At 33.0% G+C, this 16,371-nt stretch overlaps 3 protein-coding genes across 3 annotated transcripts; all 3 read left to right on the forward strand.

Moving 5' to 3' along the window:
* The first annotated feature begins 1,208 nt into the window (after nt 1-1,208).
* Nucleotides 1,209-5,340, forward strand: LOC133669309 (protein trichome birefringence-like 39). The gene is made up of 5 exons (XM_062089399.1): nt 1,209-1,683; nt 1,764-1,935; nt 3,583-3,761; nt 3,870-4,028; nt 4,760-5,340. The coding sequence occupies exons 1-5, from the start codon at nt 1,379-1,381 to the stop codon at nt 5,049-5,051; spliced, it is 1,107 nt and encodes a 368-aa protein (XP_061945383.1). The 5' UTR covers nt 1,209-1,378; the 3' UTR covers nt 5,052-5,340.
* A 3,332-nt stretch (nt 5,341-8,672) lies between these two features.
* On the forward strand, nt 8,673-10,779 carry LOC133669020 (seed biotin-containing protein SBP65-like). The gene is made up of 2 exons (XM_062089037.1): nt 8,673-10,165; nt 10,476-10,779. The coding sequence occupies exons 1-2, from the start codon at nt 8,673-8,675 to the stop codon at nt 10,777-10,779; spliced, it is 1,797 nt and encodes a 598-aa protein (XP_061945021.1).
* A 3,110-nt stretch (nt 10,780-13,889) lies between these two features.
* LOC133669660 (anthocyanidin 3-O-glucosyltransferase 7-like) lies at nt 13,890-15,676 on the forward strand. The gene is made up of 2 exons (XM_062089883.1): nt 13,890-14,555; nt 14,717-15,676. The coding sequence occupies exons 1-2, from the start codon at nt 14,027-14,029 to the stop codon at nt 15,592-15,594; spliced, it is 1,407 nt and encodes a 468-aa protein (XP_061945867.1). The 5' UTR covers nt 13,890-14,026; the 3' UTR covers nt 15,595-15,676.
* Nucleotides 15,677-16,371: the final 695 nt, after the last annotated feature.

Genomic DNA, 16,371 nt, shown 5'->3' on the forward strand with positions numbered 1-16,371 from the left:
GGACGGGGACGGAACAAATCACATAATTGATCACAGCAGCTAGGCCCTCAAGTGCAAACTAGTTAGATTTTCACTCTACAGCAGCGTGCAGCTTGTCCATTCCATTCCGTTTCAATTGGTGACCCTTTTTTTTTTTTTAAAAAAAAAAAGAAGAACAAAACAGAGAAATAATGGAACTACAAAATCCGGTAGCAGTTGCAAAATCGTATGCCGATCAAATAGTAGTGGATACCGGGAGGTCATCCATGATGTCTTAATTAGGACAAAAGGTAGACAGATCTGACATTATAACGAAACTTGTAAATTTAAAGATGTACTTTGTCATGACTTCAATGCCAACCTAAACTCCAATTTTCTATGAAATGTGACCTTTTATACTATCACTCTAAAATAAATAAATGGGTTCATTTCTTATTGTATAAATAAATAAACTCTAATTCAAAACAATTGTATTTTTTAGTTTAATAATAATATTAAAAAAAATTTAAATCCTTTCATAATATATCGTTGACATACAAATTAGTATATACTATATTATATATATATCAATTTTGAATGTGTTTGGCAATGTGGTAATGGTTGCTTTTCTAATAACTTTTTGTACCGAAATATATGCCAATGATTTTTTTCATTTTAAAAAAATTATTTTTGATATCAGCACATCAAAATGATCCAAAACGTACGAAACATATTAAATTTTAACAAAAAAAAATTAAATTTTTTGGGAACGCGGTTTGCACTGCGCTTCCAAACACATTCTTCATCTCAACTTTTTAAAATATTAAATTTTATTTCTTTATTTGTATCACAATCCTTTATATATATAAAAAAAACCTAAAATACCTTAACAATATTAAATAGAAAAAATGAATTAAAAAAATATTCTATTCAAATAGTAAAAAAAAAAACTAGAAAATATAGGAATTAAAAAAAACTAATTAAAAAAATATTTATTTTCTTGAAAAGAAAAAAACTTATACCCCCGGGAAATTAGCTAGAAAGGGACAATGAAAAAGTTCATTGAGTCATCTACCGGAAAAGAAACTCTTTGTTTTTCACATTATTTCAGAATCAAACTCGTTATGATTCCTATTTTTCAAAGCCAAGGGATCGAATTGTATCCATCCCCACATGCGACGGTGGAAATAATTCATCCAAAGATTTCTTATTTTTCTTGTCAGAAATCAAATAAAATATTTTTCTTATAATGTGACACATTCCATGTGAAGCCCTCCCCACTCAGAGCTCCCCCCTCGACCTCCCTCGCTCCTTCTCTCTCATACATTATATAAACGCTTGTCTGGGACAACTTTTTCTTCACTCCTCTTCTTTTTCTCTCGACAGATTTTCTAATTATTGAAAAACAAAATAAATCAAGATGGCTTTCTTGTTCTTCAAACCCATGTTTCTCTCTTTGTTTTTGTTCATATCTTACCACACAGCAACAGAAGCTTCAAAACTAAATGCTCAGAGCTTCAGCTTCAGCAATGGTACCAGTAATGCTAGAGAACTAGCTGGCAAGTGCAACTGGTTCAGAGGAAAATGGGTTTTCGATCCAAAATATCCTCTCTATGACTCAAATTGTCCGTTCATAGATCCACAGTTCAACTGTCAAAAGTATGGCCGCCATGATAGCTACTATCTCAAGTACAGATGGCAGCCTTTTGCATGTGATTTGCCCAGGTACCATGTTTTTTTTCTTCTTTTGTGCCCTCCTCATGTTCACTAATGGTGGGAAAATATGCAATACGTCATGTGTCCAGGTTTAATGGGCTGTATTTCTTGGAGAAATGGAGGGGGAAGAAGATAATGTTCGTGGGCGACTCACTGAGTTTGAACCAATGGATATCTCTAACGTGTTTGATTCACTCATGGGTGCCGAACTCAAAGTATAAAGTGTTCAGGGCAGATGGGCTATATTCCGTCACATTTGAGGTGAGCAAGGAGTAAGTTTTGCTTTAAATTTTCAACAATCAATTACACTTCAGCAGTATGCATGTCTTGTCCTTTTCTCCAAGCCTTTTTGAGAAGGTAAAGTTTTTATTGCTTCATTTAAATTCTTCTATTTCCATTCCCAGTTTTTGCTACTTTATTTTAAGTTGGTCTGCGTGCGTGGCGTTTTCAGCATTAAAACAGGAGCGTGATTGGTGGCGGTGGTAGGCTTTTTCTGTGAATTTGCCGGTTACATGTTGTCCTTGTGCTGTAATAAATGCTTCAAATTTTAAATAGCTAGATTTATCGAGCGGGTTTGGAAGTATCTAGGACTTTGTTTTCAGGGTGTGTTTTAGTTGATTTAACACATTAAATCAAGTGTTTTTTTTTTAATTTAATGTGTTGGTGTTAAAAATTAAAAAAAATATTTCAAAATAAAAAATATTTAAAAAATACAATACCAAGCAAACAGTTAGGCAAAATTCTTTTGCCGAAATTGTTTTCCACGGTATGGTAGAAAAATCAATATTATATTTAACTGTTTGAAAATGTAGTTATGGTTGATTTTTAAAGTGTATTTTATTTAAAAATATATTAAAATAATATTATTTTTTTTTAAATTAAACGAAGCATTGAACTTGATTGATATATTATTTTGGTTTTTATATATTTTTTTTATATTTTCCAGCCAATACTTGTGAGTGCATAAAGTTAACTCTTTTAGCAGTAACCTTAAAGTCCTTGATTAACCAATGAATCATTGTCTTCTTTGCCTTTTGGAATGGAATACTGTCTCCTACCCTATATAGAAATGCCCTTAAACCTTTCAAACTGTTTTTGTAAAAGCTAAAGAAAAATGATAGCAATCTCTATTTGCATGTTCTTTGGGTTTGAAAATCTGATTATGTTTGTTTTTTAAAGTATTTTTTTATTTTAAAAATATATTTTTGATACCATCACATCAAACTAATAATAATTTTTTTTTTTTTAAACTATGTTTAAGACGTAATTACAAGTGGGATAATTATCTTTCTTTTGAGTAAAGCCCACTAACCAATTAATTATTAATCCAACAAATCTACATCACAGGGATGGTGTCATTTGAAGGTTTAGTGATAACAGCTAGCATAGATGATTTTTGGAGTTTCTACAATATCAGCAAAATCCAATGACTATACACCGTTGGATTTGATTTTTTTTTTTACTGTTTTATACAAATCCATTTTTGAATAAAGATAGCTGTCATGTTGGAAATGTCAGGGAGTACAGGTTTTTTTTTTTTTTTTTTTTTTTGTCTCTTGCTTTGTTATTTTCTTCTGAAAAAAAAAATCTATGGAGTTCAGTTGACTTTTTAAACTCTGAAGAGTGGCCTGCAGATGGGATAGTAGAAACTTTGTTACGTGCCAAGTTGCTTGGCACTTTCAAAGGACTGTTCAAGGAATTAAGTTGCTTATTTTTGTCTATATATTTTAAAAGCACATTTTATTTGAAAAAATTATTAAATTTATATTTTTTCATTAGTTATAAAAATAAAAAAAACTTTTAAAGACGCACAAAATCCAATATCCATACTATCAAATTATAAAAATAAATAAATAAAGATTAAAGTGAGCTATAAATTAAAGGGCTTGCCTGTGCTTTCTTGAGCAGGAATACGGAGTCAAGATACTACTATATCGAACACCTTACCTGGTAGATCTTGTCTATGATAACAAGGCAGGACGGATCTTGAAGCTTGACACGATACACAATGGCAAGGCATGGCGAGGCATGGACATGTTGATCTTCAACACCTGGCATTGGTGGACTCATACCGGAAGATCTCAGCCGTATGTACTCAACCCTATTTCTCATATTTTCACATTATTTTATTTTATTTTTATATATATAAAAAAGAAATCACAACATGGCTGATATAATATCTCTATAATTTGCAGATGGGATTACATCCAAGAAGGGAATAAATTGTACAAAAACATGAACCGTCTAATTGCTTTCTACAAGGGACTAACCACATGGGCTCGATGGGTCAACCGATATGTTGATCCTTCTCGAACCAAAGTCTTCTTCCAGAACATTTCTCCCACTCATTACGAGTAAGCAAATTTCTCTTGTTCATCCACTCTTTTTTATTCGTTTAATTAGCTAGGTTTACTTTCTAACTATGTTTTTGATTCTGGTAATGGAGAATTAACATAGGTTTCTTAGTGTTATACATATTTATATATTGAAATGCTTACTAATATATATTTATATATATAGTTTCGAACACATGATTTATATTATTTTCTAACTCATTCTTTTTGGGTTTCAAACTTACATAGATTTATACTATCTTATACTTATTTTTTTATCAAATAAATGAAGATGATGAAATTTGAACTCGTGACTGCGTGATCATCAAGATTCTGATATCATGTCAAAGAACCATCTCAACTTACAAACTTAAATTTTTAGATGAGATCCTAAGATATGATTTATATTATTTTCTTATATATTTTCTCAAGAAAAAACTCTCTGATCTTGAAACTTGTATAGACTCGTACTATCATGTGCTTAATTTTTATCAAATAAATAAGAATGATGAAATTTAAATTCGGGACCGCTTGATCATTAATATTCTGGTATCATATTAAAAAACCAATTCAAACAAAAAATTTAAACTATTAAGTAAGATTTGAAGATATAATTTATATTATTCTCTAACAATATATATATCAGTCCTAATAAACATGTCGATTGAGTAAACATGCTAATGTAAGAGTAAATAGATTCATGTGTAAACAGCTATGTCACTGTATTTATCGACGTGATCCTTTTAAAATAGGGGCAGGGATTGGAGGGAGCCATCAAAGTCATGTGCCGGTGAGACACAACCGTTCTTTGGAACAAGGTACCCAGCAGGGACGCCGTTGGAATGGGTGGTGGTTAACAAGGTCTTGAGCAGGATTAAGAAACCAGTCTACTTGCTAGACGTGACCTTACTTTCTCAATATCGGAAAGACGCACATCCTTCGCATTACAGCGGCAACCATGGCGGCAATGACTGTAGCCATTGGTGTCTCCCCGGGTTGCCTGATACTTGGAACCAACTTCTATACGCAGCTCTCTTGAGTTGATAGTGTTTAATTGGAACTGATTATGAGGTTGTAATTTAGTCATTTTTTCAGAGGATCATTGTTTCAGTGATCATGGCATAGGGATTTTAGTTTCTTCTTGAGATATATTTAGTTTGCCTGTGGGCAATAACGAGGTACGATTCTTCAATTGTAAATTTAGATTTTTTGGCGATGAGATTGCCAGGAAATGCCCCTCCAAATCCAAAGGCTTATTGAGATTGGAGATACTCTTTCAACTATATATGTTTATTAATTTAAACGAAAATAGTACGAGGCATGTATTATCAAATTCTTGTTGGATCAAGATCAGATTCTCAAGAGAATCGAGGTGCAATTTATTATTATTCTTTATTATTCTTTTTATTAATAATAAATATTCCAGACGAGAAGTAAGGCCACGCCCCGATGATTCCGTATTAACATTCATGAAAGTAATTATATGTTTCCGTCCCTAATGTATCCCTTAATTCTAAATTTCAACCCATGCCGATTAATATTATTTTTTTTACTTTTCAAAAGCAATTTTAAAAAAATTATTTTTTTTTTATTTTCTTATATTTTCAAATTAATTTTTTTATATTTTCAAATTATTTTGATATATTGATATTAAAAATAATTTTAATATATTAGCACAAAATAAATAGTATATTATTAACACTTTATTTTGTCTATAGAAACTCTAAAAAATGCTTAGAAAGAAACCCGAAAAAACCAACAATAGTAAAATAAATAAAAAAACAATAAAACTTCATCAAATTATTAAATTGAATCCACAAAATTCGAATAATTTATTTTGAGAAAATTTTCTAATTAAAAAATATCTTTTACAATAAAGATTTACAGTTTTTTTTTTAATTCATGCATACGTTTAAGTTATATTCACATCAATTTAAATAAAAACAACTCTTTCAAATGAAATTAAGAATATTAGAAATAAATTATTCAACGAAATCAATTAAAGATTATAAGAAAGCATACTGTAAAATAATTGAATAATACACGTGAGATTCACGCTTTAAAAAACTAGTTCTTAATAAACATGGGGTGTTGATAAAATTAAGTAATTCTGAATGAAAACGGGAATAAGGTAATTAGTTGAGCTAGCCATGTATGGGCCCGAAATCAAGACTCGACGGTCGACTCATCCTAAGGCTTGGGCTTGGTCAGTAGCTTGCAACGGGAAAGCCCAGTGACAAAGTATTGGTGCACATCCAGACTGACAGAAAAGCCCACTATCCAAAGAGCTCAATTTTGTGATTGGTCTGTATAATTTACGTAATTAATATTAGTTTCCTTTACAAATCAAATCTATTTGATAGCTAGTCCATGGGCGATAATGCTTCATATTTTTGTTAATATTACCAAACTCAATTTTATGCTCTCTAGCCAATATAAAAAATTAAAACCAAAATGAAGAAATTAATAATATCTTAATATAAATTAACTTACACTTCTAAACTCTCTTAACAAGATTGAATTGGCAGTTCTACCTGGTCTAAACTTTGAATTTTTTTTTATTTATATAAAAAAACTTTAAAACGATATTATTTTAAAATAAAAAAGTTGGGTTTTTTAATAATTTAGTCTGGATCATATTAGAAAATAATATAAATCATATCTTAAGTACTCACCTAACAGCTAAAACTAATGGGTTGAGATGATTTTTTGACATAGTATCAGAGCCTTGATGACCAAGCGGTCACGAGTTCGAATCTCATCATCCTCATTTATTTGATAAAAATTAAGCACAAGATAACGTGAGTCTATGCAAATTTCAAGTCCAAAGGACTTTTACTAGAGGGGGTGTATTAGAGAATAATATAAATCATATCGTAAAGCCTCACCTAACAGCTTAAGCTATTGGGTTGAGATGGTTCTTTGACAGATCAATCACTGGTTAACTTGTTGGGTTAGCCGATTCTTGTAATACTAGTATAGACTTTTTTTTTTGGATTCAAGGAAACCCCACCTCCCGGAAAGTGCACTTTGTGGACCTAAGTGAGTGAACAAAACCTCGGTTGTCTCAGGCTCTTACTAGAGATACACGTCCTGACTCGAATTCAAGACCTGCTGTGCAGATTTCAAACTCTTTATCATCACGCTACGTTTCTAGGGACACTGGTATAGACATGCACATGTATTTTTAATAAAACTTATTGAAGGTTATTAGGTTTGCTTATTTTTATGCTTCTAAAATATATTTTAAAAAATTAAAATATATATTTTTTTTATTTCAAATGAAATTTTTTTATGTCTCTAGCTAGCTCGGTAGCTCTACGGACCCGAATTAGTTAAATAGCAGCCCAGTGCTAAAGAGTAATTACAATTAGACAGTCAGACAAAGCATAAGTCCAAACATTATAATATATAGGGGCGGGGAAAAAAAACCGATTGGGAGTGCATTTTCGTGATTTTTGTGAAACGTAGTAGGTTTGCTTAACATAAATGAAATCTACTCGATATTTTATCCTATGATTGCTATCAGTGAGGGTTTTTTTTTACATTACAATCTGTTTTGTTTTTTAATTTTTTTTACTTAAATAAAAATTATATTAATTAATATTTTTTAGATAATTTTAGATGGTTTTAATAATATGTATATATTAAAAATAATTTTTTAAAAAAAATATTATTCTAATATATTTTTAATTAAAAATATTTAAAAAAATACCCTTAGCCATATAGACTCAATAGCACAAATTAATCGAGAATAATATAACCAAATTTAATAAGTTAATAATTTATATTTATATTTTTTTCTATACAAGAAAGGTTTAAATTTGAAATCTCTTATAGAAAAGAAAAAAAATATTAATATTAAATGAGCTAGCTAATTGTTTCTAATCGACACTTTTTTTATATTTTAATGTGGCTGTCCGGCCAGCTTGCGTGTATCTCGACTAATCCCACGAGTCCTTAAGTTAACAACCATGTAAGTCTCCAGTAACTATCATATAAATAATTACATGACTCTAACCTGATACTACAGAAAACACAAACATTTTGTCCAAGCCAACACCTAATCGACACTTTCTTCCTACTTGAAGTCTTGGATTTATACTTTGAAAATATTTCCGTTTAAATACAAAATAATTCAAGAAAACAAATTTTAGTAAATGCATAGAAAAAGTACTTAATACACTAAACTAATCTAAGAAGAAGAAGAAGAAGAAGAAGAGAGACAGACATGATAAGAGACGAAACTGATCTAAAGCTTGGAAAAGCAAAGTGAGTGAGTCTTGAAAGTCTCTGGCAAGAAGAAGAAAAGAGGCACACATGGCAAAGAGACACGGATCCATTGTCCTGAAATGGCTAACCTAAGCTATATCCTCTTACGTGTACCTATGCACTAATCATTTGTCTAGCTGAGTCACCTTCTTCATTGTACTGTTCCAACACGTTGCTCCAGGCACCAACACATGTCCACTCCATGCACACACACCTCTTCCATTTCCTCAAGCCGCCAATGGCCATTCCTTCTTCCTTTTTAACTCCAATCTTCTCCTCTTTCCTCTTCATTCCTATCCCAACAGCAAATCAAGAATCTTACATAAAATAACCCACAAAAGAAACCACAGAGAAATCTAGTTTCTTAGTTACTTTCTTGAAACACTAGCAACTATGGCATCTGAGCAAGCAAGGAGAGAGAATACTACTAGTGAGAAAGATTTTTCCGTGGAGAGAGAGAGAGTCCCAAAAATAGCTAACCATTTTGTGTCTTTGATTGAGAAACCAAAAGAGTCAGTTGTCCTTGTTGGTGTCATGGAAAACTTGGGTACTGAAGGTGGCAATGAAGTGGGAGCGCAGTTCGAGTCTCTTGCTGATAAAGTGAGAGCTGGGACAGTTGTTTCTAGTGATAAAGAAAGGGAAAGAAGGGAAGAAGATGAGAGAGGTGGTAGAAAAGAAAAGAATGTTGAACAAAATAATGAGCAAGAACTTTCTCTAGATGAAATTACGAAGTTAAGAGGAACGGCACAACAGAATTCATTGGAGGCTTTAAAGGCAGCTGAAGAAAGACATGAGAAAGAAAAAGAGAAGGCTAGCCAAGTTGTGGGCTGCAAAGAGAAGGCTCCTCAAGCAAAACACACTGGTGCAGAGAAGGCTATGCAAGCCAAAGACACTGCTGCGGAGAAGGCTGCGCGAGCGAAGGAAACTTCTGGAGATATGGCTGGACAAGCAAAAGACATTATCTCAGACAAAGCTGCACAAGCCAAAGACATTGCTGTGGAGAAGGCTACACAAGCCAAAGACATTGTCGCAGAGAGAACTGCACGAGCCAAAGACGCTGCTGCGGATAAGGCTGAACAAGCAAAAGATACTGTTCTTGGAGGGGCTCAAAAAACTTCCCGTAATCTAGCAGAAAAGGGCTCTCGAGCCAAAGATACTGCAGCGGAGAAGACTTCACAAGCCAAAGATACTAGTTGGGAAGGGGCTCAAAAATCATGTCAACAGATTGAAGAGAAGGCGTCTCAAGCGAAGAGCACTGTCCTTGAAGGTGCTCAGAAAGTTGCAGAGAAGGGAGCACAGGCAAAGGACACTGCAGTTGAAGGGGGTAGAAAAACTACTCAGTTCATAGCAGAGAAGGGAGTACAAGCAAAGGACACTGTTGTTGAAGAGACTCAAAATACTACCCATTATCTTGCAGAGAAAGGAGCACAGGTAAAGGACACTCTAGTTGAAGGGGCTAAGAAATTTACCCAGTATGTAACAGAGAAGGGAGCACAAGCAAAAGACACCATTTTTGAAGGGGCTAAGAAAACTTCAGAGTATGTTGCAGAGAAGGAAGTCAGAGCTAAAGATGTGACAGTGGAAAGTGGCAAAGAAGCTGTTAATTATGTAGATAAAGTGGCTGTGGATGTGAAAGACAAGGCCGCTGCAACTGGATGGACTGCTGTTCATTACACAACTGAGAAAGCAGTGGAGGGGAGAAAGGCAGCCGCAAGGTCAGTAGAGTATGCTGGTCAAAAGACTGCAGAGCTTGCAGGCAAGCCATTGGGTGCTGCTAAACAGACTGCTACGGAAAGTGGTGAGAATATGAAGGAGTATACAGCTAGGAAAAAAGAGGAGGCCGAGAGAGAGCTTGAGGCCCGAAAAGCAGCTGAAGGAGAGGTACAGCTCAAGAAATAGTGTGTCTAGGAGTTATTTTAGCATGGGTTGAATTCACATTGTGAAGTTTACGATGCTCTTTTAACTGCAATTTAGTGTAATGTAAAATTTCTTGAATATCTTGAATGGATGTTCTATTTCTACATCATGGGCTTCAATGCAAGCAATGCCACTACAGGCCAATGAAATTGATGGATTAAACTGTCTTTCTAATTGAAAATGAAAAATGTGGACTAGTTTATTACATTTGTAGTACTTGAAATAGAAAGTGAATATATGTTGCCTGATTGAGGATGATTAGAGGAGTTTCCAAGGAAGAGAATACAAAGAAGAACCACAAGTTCATGCAACAAGAGGTCAAGGGCCAGAAGAAACGAGCATCACTAAGAAATTCAGCGAGCAAGTCTCCCCTGAAGGCGATAAACAAGAACAACAGGATTGGCAGCAGCAACAGCGACAAGAAGGAAGCAGCATACAGGGCGCCGCCGTTGGCGAAACTATAGTGGAGATTGCTCAAGCAACCAAAGATCTTGTTATTGGGCAACACCAACCTGACGCGGGGAAGAATGCTGGTGGATACGAGACAAGCCACTACAAGAAAGGAAAGCAAGAAGAACATTAAAAATTTGTTGGTGATTATTTCTTTAGATTTGTATTCGGTTAATTCAGTCAAGTTTCAGTAATATACCTTTTGGATTTGCATAATTTAGGTGGTTGCATACATTTGAGACCGTATAATATGCAATTTCTATATATATAGAGAGAGAGAGTTTTAAACACATGAGCAGGAGAGGAAATTAACTTCGTATTTGGTAGTTTCTTAATGATTGCTTTTCAAATAATTTTTCATGCTGAAATACATGTCAATAATATTTTTTTTATTTTTAAAAAATTATTTTTAACAACAGCACATCAAAACGATCCAAAAATTACAAACCGTACGTAATTTTAACAAAAAAAAATTTAAAATTTAATTAAATACAAATTCAACCACATAGCTAAACAGACTCAACATGCGGCATAATTTTGAGTGGCGATTACATGGAAGAATGCAAGTTCATTGTAGCAGAAGATGAACCAAAGTTGACTGGCTTTGTGTTGGGAACAAAAGTGTTTGAGCCAGGTCTACCGAATGATCTAATGAACAAGCCAACACATGTTAGAGTTTTTTTTATTTTTTTATTTTTTTTTAATTTTTTATTATGAACTTAGACTCGACTGCTTCCTCAGTCGAGGAAGGTTGAAGCACATAAGCAGGCTCAACTTTTAGCAGTTTGCTATGTGATAAAGCTTCATTGGAAAATAAAAAGATACAACGATAACCTAAGTTTGTTTTTTAAAATTAGTGAAATGTCATATAGAATTTTTTTTTTTTAAAAGAGCCTAATCTCCAATTAAACAAAATACTAAATTATAAAACTAAAAAAAATTTGAACTTCAAAAAAGAAAGAAAAAGAAATAAACAAAGGTAAATTTTCTAAATTTACATTTCATTGAATACTAAACCTGATCTCGTTAAACCATAAACTTGAGTTTAATAAAAAAATTTAATTTAATATTATAGGATGAAATAAAAAAATAATTTAAATTTTTTTTAAAGTAAAAAAATAGTAGTAAAAAAATAAAGGATGAAATTATATAAAAAAATAAATTTAAAAAATGATATCAAATAAAATAAATAAAAATAAAAAAAATAAGATCAAATCTGAAAAATTAAAAAAATTAAAGAATGATGAAACTGAAAACAAACTTCAATTATATAAATTAATTCAAATAAAAAAATCAATTGAAAGAATATAAATTAAATTTAAAAAAAATAAATTGAATGATTACTTTAAAATTTTAGGAGGTTGTGAATGAAAATCAAGGAAAAAAAAAAGTTAATAAGAGGGAATTACGCTATACTGACCAAAAAGACAGGCCCCACCATGAAAATTCAAAAAACACCAAGGAATACCATTTTTTGCCATCATAAACCGCCGTAAGTGCTATTTGAACATGGCACGACAACTTGCTAGAGCGTGTAATGATATGCTAACCATTTTATTATTTTTAATATTTGTGAAAATATTATATCACCCCTTATATCACATGGTTATTACAAAAAAAAACTAAGATAAAAATACAAATAAGCCCCTAGTGGCAAGCTAAATAAATTCCCCTGAAGGCAAGCTAAATAAATTTTGATTTTAAAAGCAATTCAAGAGAAATAAAATCATTTAACTATGCTTGAAAAAGTGCAATTTTAAAAAAGCTTTCAATTCCAATTTAAATAATCATTTTCTTTTAAAGGAAATTAAGTAATTATATTATGCAAAAAAAAAACTATAAGAAGACTAAGCTGTTTTAATTAATTTTATAATGATCAATAAATCCTATAAAAAAAAAACCTTGCTATCTCTAATAAACAATAAACAATAGATAAAATAATAATTTTATTGGTTCAATCTACAATCTAGGCATTTTTATATTACCTTTCCCATATACTATAAGTTTTTTTTGGCTAATAACATGAAATAAAGCACGAGTTACAATATTTTTTTTATAAAAAATAAGCATATATATAGCAACTTTATCGTGAGTAGGATAGCATTGATGATTTTTATATTTCAATTAGTATAATTAGCATTTTATCGAAAAATAACTTTACGTACCAAATAAGTTTTAGATATCCTAATTATATTTAAAACTAGATAACCATTTCTTTTATCTCTCTTTACATATATTTGTTTGTTGTCTAAATATCCCAATATGATCTTAATGAGGCGTGGAGCTTTTGTGATGGTGATTGTGAGAATGATTTTTTTTTAAGTGGTTTTTAATTAAATGTTTATATAAAGATAATAAAATTTATTTAAGCCACTCTACTTTGCTCATCATTCCAAATAATTATTACATATTTAACTTGATAATATTCTTGATGTTAATAAAAAAATATTCATGAATTAAAAAATATGGAATTGAATTGAAAACGAGGATTACTGCGATCAAATTAAACACAGAAAAATATAATATAATGACAAAAACATTATAAATATAATAAAGATATTTATAGATTGTTTTATACAACTCAATTTTTTTAAGTAGCTGAATACTAGAATTGTTATGGTATATTTATTTTTTATTTATTAATAACTTAGGTCTTGTTTGTTTTTACGTTTTAAAAATATTTTTAAAAAAATTTAATTTTTTTTTATTTTTTTGCTTTAAATTAATATTTTTTAGATCATTTTGATATTCTGATATAAAAAATAATTTTTTAAAAATAAAAAAAATATTATTTTGATACATTTTCAAATAAAAAGCACTTTAAAAAGTAACTGTAACCGTACTTCTAAACACGCTCAAAATTAATTAAAATCATTTTTAATCATTCCTTGCAATAAAATTCTCAAACCCGATTCAAAATAACCAAGAAAAAAACATGAGTTATTAAGTTAATAAATCAATTTTAATCAATTATTTTTATTAAAATGATTTTGTTATGTTTTTTTTTTTTGTGTGATGACTATCCTTATTTGACCGAGTCATAACTACATCAACCACATTTTACTAAATCAATATTTTTTTTTTAATTCAATTTAAAACACGGATACCGATTAGCGGCCCTGTCTTGGGGGTTAACGCGTGTTGTGCACTCAGCTGCCATCTCTAACGAATAAGTCAACCAACCGCTGGTCAGCAATGATAATCTAACTACCTGGGGGATGCAGGCATGTGGTAGTGATTTGTTGTCAGTGGACAACATGTTGGCAGCCAAACTTTTCCCTGTGTAGACTGTAGAGCAGTCTTTCCTGCTACGTTTTGTGCACATACAGTACAGGTAATAATTTAGACAACCTTCTCCGTCCTTCGTTCTTTATAAATGCATGCATTGCACATGGTTACTCATGCATCAACTAATCCTAACAATGCCTCAAACCGCCGCCGGCCCTGATCATGTTGCAGTCCTTGCCTTCCCTTTCTCCACCCATGCCGCTCCGTTACTTGCCATCATCCACCGCCTCGCCACTTCCTCCCCAAACACACACTTCTCCTTCTTCAGCACCCAACAGTCCAACAATTCCATCTTCTCCATTTACAAGCAAAACACGAACATCAAAGCATACGACGTGTGGGATGGTGTCCCTGAGGGCTACGTGTTTTCTGGGAAGCCTCAGGAGCACATTGAGCTGTTCATGAATTCAGCTCCTAATAGCTTCAAGAAGGCCATGGAGGTAGCTGTATCAGAGACAGGGAGAAAGGTGAGTTGTTTGGTGAGTGATGCCTTCTTTTGGTTCGCTGGTGAGATAGCGGAGGAGATAGGGGTGGTTTGGCTGCCCTTTTGGACTGCAGGACCTACCTCACTTTCTGCTCATGTCTACACTGATCTCATCAGGGATACTTTTGGAGCTGGAGGTACCTACTTACAATTAAATTAAATTTTATTGCTAGAATATGTTAGACATCAATATAAAACCATATTCCAGGACCTTGCCAAACAGATTAACTTACGCATTGGTTAATATTGATCCTAGTTTCTTGGGAGAGAAACTAACAATTTAATTGTGTAAATACAGGTGTGGCAGGGCATGAAGATGAACTGCTAAGTTTGATTCCAGGAATGTCCAAAATTCGAATCCGTGATTTGCCAGAAGGGGTACTCTTCGGAAACTTAGAAGCGTTCTTTCCAAACATGCTGCATAAAATGGGAAGAGCGTTGCCGCAAGCAGCTGCAGTGTTCATTAACTCATTTGAAGAGCTAGACCCTAGGATAACAAGGGACTTGAAGTCTAGATTCAAAGAATTCCTCAACATTGGACCCTTCAATATGATTTCACCAGCACCACCAGCGGCAGACACATATGGTTGTATAACATGGCTTGACAGGCAAAAACTTGCTTCTGTGGCATATCTTAGCTTTGGATCCATCACAACACCACCACCACATGAACTTGTGGCACTAGCTGAGGCCTTAGAGACAAGTGGGGTGCCATTTATATGGTCACTGAAGGACAACTCGAAGGTTCATTTGCCCAATGGATTCTTGGACAGAACCACATCACAGGGACTTCTGGTACCATGGACTCCTCAAATGGAAGTCTTGGCTCACAAAGCAGTAGGGGTGTTTATAACTCACTGTGGATGGAATTCATTGCTTGAGAGCATAGCAGGAGGGGTGCCCATGATTTGTAGGCCATTTTTTGGCGATCAAAGGCTCAATGGACGCATGGTAGAGGATGCGTGGAAGATTGGTCTCCAGGTTGAGGATGGAGTCTTTAGAAAGCATGGAGTGTTAAATAGCTTGGATAAAGTTCTTTCAAAAGACTCGGGGGAGAAAATGAGGGAGAACATAAGAGCACTTCAACAACTCGCAAAGAAAGCCATTGGACCAAATGGGAGCTCCATCAATAATTTTGTTGCTTTGTCAGATCTAGTATTCAATACTAAAATATAGTATTGATGTCTAACATATTCTAGCAATAAATTTGGACTTCGAGTTTGCCTATTGTTTCAATGAATAATTTAATTTTCTGCCCTATTGTTGTCCTACTCTTTAAAAGCTCTGGAGGATGAATATTTAGTGGCTAGTTCTTGGTGGTGTGAAGAACACAAGGGGATGGTTTAGCAGAAAGATAGTTCTTGGAAGCTTGATGATCACAAGAAAGATGAGAAAGGAGCTTGAAATCATGCCTTTGATGCTCTCCTAGAAAAGCAGAACATATTAGACACCTCACAGGTAAGTTTCTGCTTTAAATCTATGAATAAAACTACTCTGCTTGTAACCCTTAAGTTGCAGATACATTTCTACAACAATAATTGTTATCCACAGATGATAATCAGCACCAGTTCCTAGAAATTATGGGAGACAAAAAGATAACATCAAACATATTCTTGGAGCTCAGATTCACAAACAGTCCAAAATCACAGGAAAATCAATATATCATATCTGCACATGTATCATCTCATGAATCATGCCTTAAAAATTTTCCTCACTCTCCACTCAATGCCCAACAAGAAACACATAAAAGAGAAAGATGATGAATCCAAATCTACAAACAGAAACTACTACTGAGTACTGAGAATAATAGTACCCAAGAAAACTACTACATGACTAAGGTATGTTCAGTAGAATCAGAAAATCAACAAGGTATCTGAGAAGTGAACCACTCCATGACATGAATGGGGGCCTTCATCAATTCCGAAGCCAGTTACCATCACTGTCATGCACAAA

The sequence above is a fragment of the Populus nigra genome, chromosome 12 (assembly GCF_951802175.1).
Source record: "Populus nigra chromosome 12, ddPopNigr1.1, whole genome shotgun sequence".
Lineage (NCBI taxonomy): Eukaryota > Viridiplantae > Streptophyta > Magnoliopsida > Malpighiales > Salicaceae > Populus > Populus nigra.